Source organism: Lissotriton vulgaris, chromosome 3_1, assembly GCF_964263255.1.
Source record: "Lissotriton vulgaris chromosome 3_1, aLisVul1.2, whole genome shotgun sequence".
Classification (NCBI taxonomy): domain Eukaryota; kingdom Metazoa; phylum Chordata; class Amphibia; order Caudata; family Salamandridae; genus Lissotriton; species Lissotriton vulgaris.
The window spans coordinates 1,157,841,985-1,157,855,296 of NC_141689.1; the positions used below are offsets into that span (position 1 = coordinate 1,157,841,985).

The following is a 13,312-nucleotide window of genomic DNA, read 5'->3' on the forward strand; positions in this document are numbered from 1 at the left end:
TAGGAAGGAAGGAGACAATGCATGTAGGGTACACATGGAGTTATAATGGTGTACCAGGATCTTAGAGAGTAGATTAGACTACAGTATGCAATAAGCAGAGGTGATTACTGAGGGAGAAGGTTGCAGACAGGAAACTGTATTGATTGAAAGGGTAAAATGGACCACATGAGAAAGTAGGAATTACAGAAGGAAGAAGGGAAAAGACAGGAGTGCAGTTCTTATATGAGAATGAGGAATGAGGCACTTGGAAGTGGTGCAGACTGGATAGAATAGATCACCGAATTGGGTTCTTGACCACATTTTATGTAAACTGAGCCACAAATACTATCTTCTGCCACTTTTCAAAGTATTCTTGGGGAGGTTGAAACCCCCAAAGAACTAGGAAGGGTGAGGCTTGCATGGTACACCATAAATTATTGTATGTTTTATTGAGTTCCTCTGCATTTTAAAGTTCACCAGTCTCCTCGCCTCTTACCATTTTGCATGGAATTATCCCCCCTGACATCATTGACTTTTGCATGCAATGCCCTTCACCCAATCTCTCTACCAGCTTGTCTGCATTAATTCTGCCCATTACATCTTTCTTGCTTCTTCCCCAATTACCCTTCCCCCGAGCCCAGTGGGCTGAGAAAAATGGGTGGGTCTCTAAAAGGGGTGTGGACTATGTAATTAAGGGCATAGTTTAAACACAATCTAAATTTCTGTACTTCCCTTAGTGTTCCAACTGACTGGTACTTTTGTTCCTTTCTGTGCTTTCTGTGATTGAATCCAAAATATAACACAACAACTGACATACACCTAAAAACAGCCAAGATTATTGGTTTTGTCAACGGTTGTTAGCTGTTTAAGCTAAATGAGTAACAATAACAATTATTTTACTTTCACCTTGTCACTGTTTGGATCAATGAGTAGCTCCTTCACACACATTTGCACAGAATCAGTACAGGTATACGGGACCATTGCTGTTTTTGCTCTGCAGAGGGGCCATGTATTGAATGATCATGTATTCTGAACACCTTTTTGACTCACAAAAAGCTACAGTGTGAAACTTGTACTGCCTGCAATCTCAATTCCATAGTGCTCAACTGTAGCCTGTTATAAACACCTGGAGGCGACTCAGTACAAAGTGTGCATCATCCAAGACTAATATGCTGTGAAATGAAATACAGAAACACACATCCTGGAAACAGTTAGCACTCTTGGGGAATTCCAGATAAGTAAAGCATGTGAAATATAAACAGGAACCAAATCGCTTCCATGGATTACCCTAACAGCAGGGCCACTGGAATTATGCAACAAGAGAGGGCTAAATTATGTGGCAGGCTGAGTAAAATATGTGGTGAGAAAAGGCAAATTATGCGGCATAATGCTGCACATTTTGAAATAGTTTTACTTCTTTTTTTGTCATTTTTGAACTTGGTAACACTGTCTGAGAATTGGTTGTACCCCATTGGTACCAATTTAACACCAACATTTAGCAATGGAAAAACAAAAAGTTCACTATTCCAGCTTTGAAAAGGGCCTTCAAACACGCGGCAACACGTTTTGCTGCCTTTTTAGTAACCTCTGAACCGTTTGAGCTAGAAACAAAAATGTTTTTTCGTTAAAATCTGTAGATTATGCGGCCGATGATGGATTATGTGCAAATGTATATTTATGAAAAATCACCACCACTGATAATCGCATAATTCCAGTGCCCCTGCCTAACATACAGTTTCAGACTGGGACAGAAAATAGGCCCCAGTACCAAAATAAAAGGGGTTGAAGAACCGAGCCTTAATGGCCTGGCGGCGCAGGGTACGCCTTAAATCTCCGAGTTCACCTGCCTTGTCGGACAGAGACACGAGACACTCTGTTAGGCGTAGAAAAACAGGTTTATTAGCTGCAGCTAAGCACAGTTGTCCCAGAAGTACAGAGTAGGTTCTCAGGAGACTGCCACTTTATTCCATGGCGCACAATCTTTTATAGCACACATATTTACAATGTATACTCCCAATGCATACAAAGCTAACCAATAGGAAAAGTTGGAAAACAAGCAATAAAGTGTCCCAAATACGCCCTTCTTCAGACCCTGTGTGTCACCCCTCCCCACAAGTTAATCAGTGCTAGTGCCTACAATCCAATTTGCAGGTGGCAGGACGTATTTGTGTGTCTCAAAGGATAGTTATGTCACAAGAGAATACAAGGAGAGAATAGCGAAGGCCAGTCGGATAAGATAAAGTAAGGAAAGAATAGGGGAAGCCAAACAATCAGTTGAGACAGGGGTCAATCAACCTACACATGGATTAGTGGACTCGACCAGACCCTGACATCGGTTTCGTAAACAAGGTCAGGGAGTTACTTTTTACCAGAAGAGACACGTAGCAGCTGGAAAAGGCAAAAACACTCAGTTCGCCTTGCTGCCTGAGTGAGGGCAACACAAAATGGCGACGGGACACAAAATGGTGGCCGAATACGGGATGAAGTCGGAAACCAAAGAACCTCAGACCCTCCTTTTGCCATTACTCAGGCAAAACACAAAGGACTCAAGTTAATCTGAGTCGATGTCAAAGGCCATGAGGTTGTCGAGCTGTTGCTGCAACATCATTTTAATGTTCTCTGTTTTCTGTGACACAGGCCTTGGGACACAAATGGTGGCACAAAGACCACAGATGGCAGGGCCACACTGTAAACAAAGACAACAAGAGAAAATGAAGGCCAAAACCATTCCAAGGAAGGTTAATACCTTCCATCCCCATGTGGACAGTTGTCCCCAAAACCATCCTATCACAGACCAATCTCCTATGTCCTGGTGAATAGACTCGGAAATTACATGCAATTTAGAGATGGCTTGGTATACCGTAGGGGCATTATCAGGAATATAAATGCAGCAACTAGACCCAATCAATTTACAGACTCCTCCACGATCTGCAAGGTTCTGCAAAGTCAAAAGGCGGTCCGCCTGAAGTTCGGCTGTTAGATTACTGAAGGCTCCAGAAGTCACATTTATGGTAGCCTCAAAAACACAAACTAACTGTCTAATGTTTCTGCTATTGGCCATTGGGCCCCAGAAAGGAAGAAACCCTTTGATAGTCACCTCCTTCTTGTCCTGCTGTGTCTTTGGAATCGATAACCCCTCTGCCATATCTTTTTCGGTGATGACCTGAAGGAGCAGTGTATGTCGGAGGGAGAAGAAAAGTCACATAACATGTTCCTGAAAAGTAGGTGGGAAGCCACGTGTAGGCTGTCGTGACAAACAAAATATGTGCCTTGAGATGGCACTAACGGTGAAGAAATCTGGGGTGAATAGATGTATGTATGGGAACAAACACTCTTTTCTTGTTGAGTTTTTATATTTTGACCATTTATCTGTAGACATAAATTACCTCGATGAGGTACAGTCCAAATTGGTGGAGATCTCCTTCGTCTAGCCTTATCTGTGAGGCTAGTAACGTAAAAAAGTCACGTTCCAACCATCATATGCTCGTTTCTCATCAACGGGAATCTTACCAATTTCAGCAATTGTAGCCATGGCCACTATTCCCTTTATCAAAGAACTATGACTAAAATCTGCTCCACCACCATATGGATCACCAGGAGGATATCGAAGTTGATTCTGGTATACATTGGAAAACATGGCCAAATAGGCCCAAGTGGAACCTTCATGAGAAAATGGAAGGACTAAATATGGCATCAGTGTTATGGGGCATGAGTCCACAAACCCAACAGTCAGTAGTATTGACTACCAGTTGATGCTGATGCAACAGCTGGATGAATGAATTGTTGCAGTATTCTGTTCTCCTAATTTGTGCTCTGGGAGTGTATGGAACTGATGCGGGGAGGCAGAAGTAGTAAAGGGCTAAGAAACAGAAGTAGGAACAGGTGCTTGTTGCATAGTGTGAACAACCCAACCCACACAAGCCAATAAAAAACATAAACATATTCAAATGCACAAAGTTACGCCACATGGACTAGACAACAATTTCTTATATTTACTTTTCATTTCTTGCTTTTTATCATTCTTTTCCAATTTAATATCCATTCTCTAAAGCGTTGCTCACGGTAATCTTCCTAGATCACTTAGTTGTGGTTATTAGCTGTCCTATGACACTGCAAGTCCTGCAGACCTACTGTCACTACTCAGGTCACAGCCTAAGACTCATACCGTGACCCTGCAACTTGATGGATAGTGAAAAGAAATGTCTCTCAAAAATATAACCAGAAAACAAAAGAGAAAAAGTTCAATTGTTCCTAATCAGTCTAGGTCTTAGGTTGTACCGGGTCTTGCCAGGTACCGTTTGCCCTCGAAGCAAAGTCTCTGAGTTTGTTGTGTTCAAACGCAAATGTGATGGTACAGCTTCTTGCAACACGTCGCCGTCTTCTTTTTCAGACCTTGTCCGATCCAGACGTGCACTACTGAAAGGTACCAACCATGGGACCCTTTCGCTCTCACTATCACCTACACCCTTGCGGACCCACTGGTCAAAAGGCTAAGGCAAAGGTACCCTTTTGCAGTGCACGCCATGGATCCAATTCTTCTTTCCGACGACCTTTACTGCTGTACGTGTTACTAAAAGAACTTGCTGAGGCTGCCCCCAACGAGGTTCCAAATTCTTTTTCCTCTGAAAATTCTTCAGGCAAACCCAGTCTCCGGGTTGGATGAAATGACCTAGATGTGCGGAGGCCTCCGGCAAAGCGTTTTGAACCTGTTGGTGAAGAACATGCAATTTAGTGGTGAGGTCATGTAAGTAGTCAATCAACATAGGATTCAGAGTACTTTTTAGGTCGAGGGACTCCCCAGACGTTAGCTGGGTGCCCAAAAACGATCTCGTATGGGCTGAGTCCTAAACAAGAGCTGTTCTTGTGGATAAAAGTGCCAAAGGTAAAGCATCGGTCCAAGCAAGACCCATGCTGGCCTGAATCTTTCTAAACAAAAGGATTCTATCAGTATGTGATGGTGACTAATTTTTAATATTTTTTTCTAAATGTTTAAGCTTGAGAGTGCCATTATGGCACTCTACCAAACCTGCTGACTGAGGGTGGTTTTCCGCAAGGAATTTCTGCCTAATACCAAGACCTGCACACACCTTCTGCATAATTTGGCCTACAAATTCACTTCCATTGTCCCTCTAGACAATTTGCGGCTAACCAAACCTTGGGAAGAATTCCTTCAAAAGGACTTTGGCAGTGGACAAAGCAGTATTGTCCTTTAGGGGGTAGGCCTCTATCCATCTGGAAAAGGCACACACCACCTTCAGATCATACTTAAGGTTATTACAACGTTCCGTATGAATGTAATCAATTTGTAATACCTCAAAAGGATACGTAGGGGGAGCAAAATGACCTGCCAGTGTTGGGGTTCCCTTTCCTGGATTATGCATCAAATAAACAATACAATGTTTCACCACATTTTCCGCACATTTTGGGATTCCTTCATTCTGCCATACTGGAGCCAGAAGTTTGCATATCCCTTTTGCACTGATGTGGGCTGGACCATGCGCCATAGTAACTACAGGCAGTACATATGCGTCTGGTAACAGCCAACGCTGATGTTCTGACAATTATCGTCCAACACCCTGTCGGGTCCAACATTCCCGTACTTTCTCTCCACTTACTCAATTCCTTCTCTGTAGCCTCTTCTTGAATCATTCTCACACTTTCTATTGTGTCCTCACACATTCCTCCTTCTCTGACCCATCTTGCAGGGCCTGCAACAAACATGCGACTTGTAGCATCTCTTGCTGTTTCTTTCGCTACCTCGTCTGCAAAAGCATTCCCGCGACCCACATCATCAGTGATCCTTTTATGTGTACTACACTTCACTATTGCTATTTGGGTATGCAAAGCAAGTGATTCGAGAAGGTCAGTTACCAACTGACCATGCTGTATTTTAGTCCAATGGGAAGTAAAGAGTCCTCTTTCCTTCCACAAACGACCGAAACTATGAGCCACGCCAAAGGCATATTGGCCATCGGTGTAAGCATTCACTCTCTTTCCCTTAGCCAACACACACGCTCTCGTCAGGGCAATCAGCTCAGCTGCTTGGGCTGAATTCTGTCTAATGCGTGCTGTCTCCACTACTGTATACAAGGTGGTAACAGCATAGGCCACAGTCGTCTCGCCATTGGGAAGCTTGAAACAAGACCCATCCACCAATAGGATCCCATCCGGGTCCACGTGTGGTGTATCTTTTAAGTCTATTCTGCCTTTAGTTTCCTCCTCTGTACGGAGAAAACAATCATGTTGTTCTTGGGTGTCTTTCTCTTCTGGAATGGGTAACAGTGTTGCTGGATTCAAAGTATTACACCACTTGATGTGTATATGACTAGCCAAGAGCGTCAGCTCGTACCCAGACAAGCGGGCACTCGTGAGATGTTGTGTTTTCGTTCTGTTCAAAAGAGTATCCACTGCATGTGGTACCATAACAACAAGAGTGTTATCCAGTACCAATCCAGCAGATTGACGAATGGAGATCGCTGCTGCTGCTGTAGCTTTGAGACAACTAGGCAATGCCTTTTCTACTGGATCCAATGTAGCCGAAAAATAGGCACATGGCCGCTGTTTGTCTCCAAATTGTTGCGTTAAAACTGACAATGCGCAACCTTCTCTTTTATGAATGTAGAGTGTGAAAGGCTTAATGTAATCCAGAGTACCTAGCACAGGGGCAGAACACAAGGCAGCACGTAAGTCAGAAAAACTCTTCTGACATTCGTTAGTCCAAGGAAGAGGTTGGGGTGTGTCTTTCAGAGTAAGTGCCAACAGAGGTTTAGCCAACAAAGAAAAATTTGGAATCCACTGTCTACAATAAGAGGTAATGCCCAGAAAGGCACACACCTCCCTTTGTGTGGATAGCACAGACATTTGTACGATTGCTTGAATACGTTCTGGGTTCAATCGCCTTCCCTCCTTTGACAAGAGATGACCTAAGTAGGTAACCTCTTTGTGGCAATATTGTAGTTTAGAGGGTGACACCTTGTGATGCAAGTCAGACAAATGACGCAACAACGAAACAGTCACATTCTTACAAACATCCTCTGAATCAGCAGCAACTAACAAATCATCCACATACTGAATAAGAGTAGTACCTGGGGGCAAAGTAAAAGCATCGAGCTGAGATTTCAAAGCCTGACTATAAATGAAGGGACTCTCACAATAGCCTTGAGGTGCACGTTTGAATCGGAAACTTCGGCCTCCGAGAGAGAAGCCAAAAATATCCCTACTCTCCTCAGCAATAGGAATGCTGAGGAAAGCATTTTTGAGATCAATAACTGAGAACCAGGCAGCTGAAGCAGGTATCATTGTGAGCAAGGCAGTAATATCTGGAACAACAGGAAACTGTGGGACAACAATTTTGTTGACCTCCCGAAGATCTATCACAAAACGATATACAGGAGGCTGAGAAGGATCAGTGCATTTAAGAACAGGTAGAAAAGGACTATTGCAAACATTTCCTCTTGTTTCTTCGACCACACCCTTCTGAACTAAATCATAGATGATAGCCAACAAAGCTCTTTCTCCATCGTTGGAAATTTTATACTGAGGAATGCGTGGTAATTTAACATTAGGCTTGACAGTGACCATGTAAGGTGGAATTTGGAGCAGACCAACATCATTCGGACTTGTAGCCCAAAGTGTAGCAGGAAGAGAGTGCAATTTGGGTGGGAGTTGGTCCTTAGACAAATACATAGGAGAAACCAATTTCTCACCTACAGTAAGATGTACACCAGAGGGGGAACAATACAATGTTGCATGTAGACGTTTCAATAAGTCCAAACCCAACAAATTCTCACTGCAACCAGTCGTTAAAATGAGCGGAGCCTCCAAATCATAAGGACCAATTGAAAGAGGCAAAGGGCAAGAAACCGGGTTACTAACTGGAGCGCCAGAGAATCCTGCAGAAACGTTTGTTAAGCCATACAGAGGTGCCCCAGGGAGTTTGGATTGAATGATAGAACTTCTCATCGCACCAGTATCCCAAAGAAATGGCTCTGAAACACCCAATGCAACAACTTCAACATAAGGCTCATTCTGATCCACTGGAACCGATACAACTCCCTTGCTTTGTCCATGGCTGTCCTAGCTAGTGTGAAAATCCGGATTCTCGCTTTCAACACAATAGTCGTCATTGTAATATTGCGCAGACTGAGTATTCTGCTGGTCAAAATAATTCATAGAATTCTGAGGGGGAAAGGAACGCTGTCCCTGGGACAACGCACCTCACCCACTACCTCTGGGTGCTGATTGAAAACCACCACGGCCTCGCGGCCCTGGGAATCCACCATTATGCTGCAATAAAACCGGACAGCTATTCTTAAAATGACCTTCCTCTTTACAATAGGCACATTGATTAGGACCTAGCAAAGGTCGCGGAACAAAAGGCTCAGGCTTTTGTAACAACCTCTGGAACTGTGGAGGCTGTTGGCGCTGAGCAGAACAAGGGGGATACGCCTGTTGCAAAAGATCCTTCGTTTTCAATTCTTTAGTCTTTTTCTCCATTTTATCCTTTTCCTCCTTATCCCTATTCTTGTAATACTGAGCAGTGGCCAATATCTGGCCAGACGAAGAAACAGCCCACGAACTTTCGGAGTCTTTCAATTTATGCGATAATTCTGGAAGTAAATTAAAGACAAATTTATCCACGAATATTTGCTTTCCACCCTCAGTACTCATATTCTGACCACTGTGGTCGATGAACGTCTCCTCGAAACGGGTAAAGAAATCGGTGACACTCATCTTTCTTCTGTTTACACACAGCTAACGTATCCCAGTTAACACGTAAGGCAGGCATCATCGTTTTCATTAAAGTGATGATCCTACTGGGCAATTGTGCAATCAAATCATCTGGTTTAGCAACACCTACTTGTGCTGCATTCGCAGCAGTTATAGCAGCCCAATTACCACCTAAAGCTTGGTTGTGGTACTCCCTACGAATCCGAGCCCATAACGCTTGTGGGACTACATTTCCCATCAGCATATCACTATTGGCCAAATTCATGATACACACATCAACAGTCTGGGACAGCTCTTTATAATACCCAGCGGGATTTTCACGAGGGTCCGGTAAAGACTATTTAAGCACCAAAACTTCAGATCGTTTCCAGGGGACATGTACCCATATACGCTGGAAATGAGCAGGGACACGCAGAATATTGCCTGCCTGTGGAACCTCTTCCCTCCATACTGGAGGAGCTTCCCTCATAGGATAATGTTTAATTTTCTGTCTAACTGCAGGATCAGGTTCAAGAACAGTCTGAGAAGAAAATAAAGACCAGAAAGTGACAAGTGTCCTTACCGCGTCCTCAACTTCAGATTCCACAATAAGTCCTTTATCAAATTTAGCCTGCACGTCTAACAAACCCTGGAAGCTTAACCCAAATGCATATCCTCCCATCCTTTGACAAGATTGTCACACATAACATTAAAAACATATCTCTGCGTGGGCGCATTCCACTGGAGAAAGGTGCTCATGATATTGTGCACACTATATTGTGGACCACTCATGATCCATTTGTGAGCAAGAGAGTCCAACGTAACTCGCTCGTCAGAACCTGGAAGTTGACTATGGGATTGCCTTCGAGACAGAGTAGGAGTCAGATTAAAAGACCCAAAGAAGGGGGAGAAAAGACCAGAACAAGCATTTACAATGCAATGGTTTTGCCTTTGTTAAAGTTAGAGCTATTGGCATTGCTCTTGACACTCTGAAGCTCCACTCTGCATTCTGAAGCTCCACTCTGCACTCTGAAGCTCCACTCTGAAGCTCCACTCTGAAGCTGCACTCTGAAGCTGCACTCTGAAGCTGCACTCTGAAGCTCCACTCTGAAGCTCCACTCTGAAGCTCCACTCTGAAGCTCCACTCTGAATCTGAACTCTGAAGCTCCACTCTGAATCTGCACTCTGAAGCTCCACGCTGCACTCTGAAGCTCCACTCTGAATCTGAACTCTGAATCTGCACTCTGAATCTGCACTCTGCACTCTGAATCTGCACTCTGAATCTCCACTCTGCACTCTGAATCTGCACTCTGAATCTCCACTCTGCACTCTGAATCTCCACTCTGCACTCTGAAGCTCCACTCTGCACTCTGAAGCTCCACTCTGCACTCTGAAGCTCCACTCTGCACTCTGAAGCTCCACTCTGAATCTGAACTCTGAAGCTCCACTCTGAATCTGCACTCTGCACTCTGAATCTGCACTCTGAATCTCCACTCTGCACTCTGAATCTGCACTCTGAATCTCCACTCTGCACTCTGAAGCTCCACTCTGCACTCTGAAGCTCCACTCTGCACTCTGAAGCTGCACTCTGAAGCTCCACTCTGCACTCTGAAGCTCCACTCTGAATCTGAAGTCTGAAGCTCCACTCTGAATCTGCACTCTGCACTCTGAATCTCCACTCTGAATCTGCACTCTGCACTCTGAATCTGCACTCTGAATCTCCACTCTGCACTCTGAATCTGCACTCTGAATCTCCACTCTGCACTCTGAATCTCCACTCTGCACTCTGAAGCTCCACTCTGCACTCTGAAGCTCCACTCTGCACTCTGAAGCTCCACTCTGAATCTCCACTCTGCACTCTGAAGCTCCACTCTGAATCTCCACTCTGCACTCTGAATCTCCACTCTGCACTCTGAAGCTCCACTCTGCACTCTGAAGCTCCACTCTGCACTCTGAAGCTCCACTCTGCACTCTGAAGCTCCACTCTGCACTCTGAAGCTGCACTCTGAAGCTCCACACTGCACTCTGAAGCTCCACTCTGAATCTGAACTCTGAAGCTCCACTCTGAATCTGCACTCTGCACTCTGAAGCTCCACTCTGAATCTGCACTCTGCACTCTGAATCTGCACTCTGAATCTCCACTCTGCACTCTGAATCTGCACTCTGAATCTCCACTCTGAATCTGCACTCTGAATCTCCACTCTGCACTCTGAATCTGCACTCTGCACTCTGAATCTCCACTCTGCACTCTGAATCTGCACTCTGCACTCTGAATCTCCACTCTGCACTCTGAATCTGCACTCTGCACTCTGAAGCTCCACTCTGCACTCTGAAGCTCCACTCTGAATCTCCACTCTGCACTCTGAAGCTCCACTCTGAATCTCCACTCTGCACTCTGAAGCTCCACTCTGAAGCTCCACTCTGCACTCTGAAGCTCCACTCTGAAGCTCCACTCTGCACTCTGAAGCTCCACTCTGAAGCTCCACTCTGAAGCTCCAATCTGCACTCTGAAGCTCCACTCTGAAGCTCCACTCTGAAGCTCCACTCTGAAGCTCCACTCTGAATCTCCACTCTGAAGCTCCACTCTGAAGCTCCACTCTGAAGCTCCACTCTGAAGCTCCACTCTGCACTCTGAAGCTCCACTCTGAATCTGCACTCTGAAGCTCCACTCTGAATCTGCACTCTGAAGCTCCACTCTGAAGCTCCACTCTGAAGCTCCACTCTGAATCTCCACTCTGAAGCTCCACTCTGAAGCTCCACTCTGCACTCTGAAGCTCCACTCTGATGCTCCACTCTGAATCTCCACTCTGAAGCTCCACTCTGAAGCTCCACTCTGCACTCTGAAGCTCCACTCTGAAGCTCCACTCTGAAGCTCCACTCTGAAGCTCCACTCTGAAGCTCCACTCTGAAGCTCCACTCTGCACTCTGAAGCTCCACTCTGAAGCTCCACTCTGAAGCTCCACTCTGAAGCTCCACTCTGAAGCTCCACTCTGAAGCTCCACTCTGAAGCTCCACTCTGCACTCTGAATCTGCACTCTGAATCTCCACTCTGCACTCTGAATCTGCACTCTGAATCTGCACTCTGAATCTCCACTCTGAATCTCCACTCTGAATCTCCACTCTGCACTCTGAATCTGCACTCTGCACTCTGAATCTCCACTCTGCACTCTGAATCTGCACTCTGCACTCTGAATCTGCACTCTGCACTCTGAAGCTCCACTCTGCACTCTGAAGCTCCACTCTGCACTCTGAAGCTCCACTCTGCACTCTGAAGCTCCACTCTGCACTCTGAAGCTCCACTCTGCACTCTGAAGCTCCACTCTGCACTCTGAAGCTCCACTCTGAATCTCCACTCTGCACTCTGAAGCTCCACTCTGAATCTCCACTCTGCACTCTGAAGCTCCACTCTGAATCTCCACTCTGCACTCTGAAGCTCCACTCTGAATCTCCACTCTGCACTCTGAAGCTCCACTCTGAAGCTCCACTCTGCACTCTGAAGCTCCACTCTGAAGCTCCACTCTGAAGCTCCAATCTGCACTCTGAAGCTCCACTCTGAAGCTCCACTCTGAAGCTCCACTCTGAAGCTCCACTCTGAATCTGAACTCTGAAGCTCCACTCTGAATCTGCACTCTGAAGCTCCACGCTGCACTCTGAAGCTCCACTCTGAATCTGAACTCTGAATCTGCACTCTGAATCTGCACTCTGCACTCTGAATCTGCACTCTGAATCTCCACTCTGCACTCTGAATCTCCACTCTGAAGCTCCACTCTGCACTCTGAAGCTCCACTCTGCACTCTGAAGCTCCACTCTGCACTCTGAAGCTCCACTCTGAATCTGAACTCTGAAGCTCCACTCTGAATCTGCACTCTGCACTCTGAATCTGCACTCTGAATCTCCACTCTGCACTCTGAATCTGCACTCTGAATCTCCACTCTGCACTCTGAAGCTCCACTCTGCACTCTGAAGCTCCACTCTGCACTCTGAAGCTGCACTCTGAAGCTCCACTCTGCACTCTGAAGCTCCACTCTGAATCTGAAGTCTGAAGCTCCACTCTGAATCTGCACTCTGCACTCTGAAGCTCCACTCTGAATCTGCACTCTGCACTCTGAATCTGCACTCTGAATCTGCACTCTGAATCTCCACTCTGCACTCTGAATCTGCACTCTGAATCTGCACTCTGCACTCTGAATCTCCACTCTGCACTCTGAAGCTCCACTCTGCACTCTGAAGCTCCACTCTGCACTCTGAAGCTCCACTCTGAATCTCCACTCTGCACTCTGAAGCTCCACTCTGAATCTCCACTCTGCACTCTGAATCTCCACTCTGCACTCTGAAGCTCCACTCTGCACTCTGAAGCTCCACTCTGCACTCTGAAGCTCCACTCTGCACTCTGAAGCTCCACTCTGCACTCTGAAGCTGCACTCTGAAGCTCCACACTGCACTCTGAAGCTCCACTCTGAATCTGAACTCTGAAGCTCCACTCTGAATCTGCACTCTGCACTCTGAAGCTCCACTCTGAATCTGCACTCTGCACTCTGAATCTGCACTCTGAATCTCCACTCTGCACTCTGAATCTGCACTCTGAATCTCCACTCTGAATCTGCACTCTGAATCTCCACTCTGC

At 45.7% G+C, this 13,312-nt stretch overlaps 1 protein-coding gene across 1 annotated transcript in view; it reads right to left on the reverse strand.

The window, feature by feature from the left end:
- LOC147727612 (thioredoxin-like) overlaps window positions 1–9,370 on the reverse strand; it is a 37,159-nt gene extending 27,789 nt beyond the window's left edge. The window contains exon 1 of the mRNA XM_086963655.1: window positions 9,272–9,370. Coding sequence (XP_086819781.1) covers window positions 9,272–9,370 — 99 coding nt within the window. The remainder of the gene's footprint in view (window positions 1–9,271) is intronic.
- Between the last annotated feature and the right edge of the window lie 3,942 nt (window positions 9,371–13,312).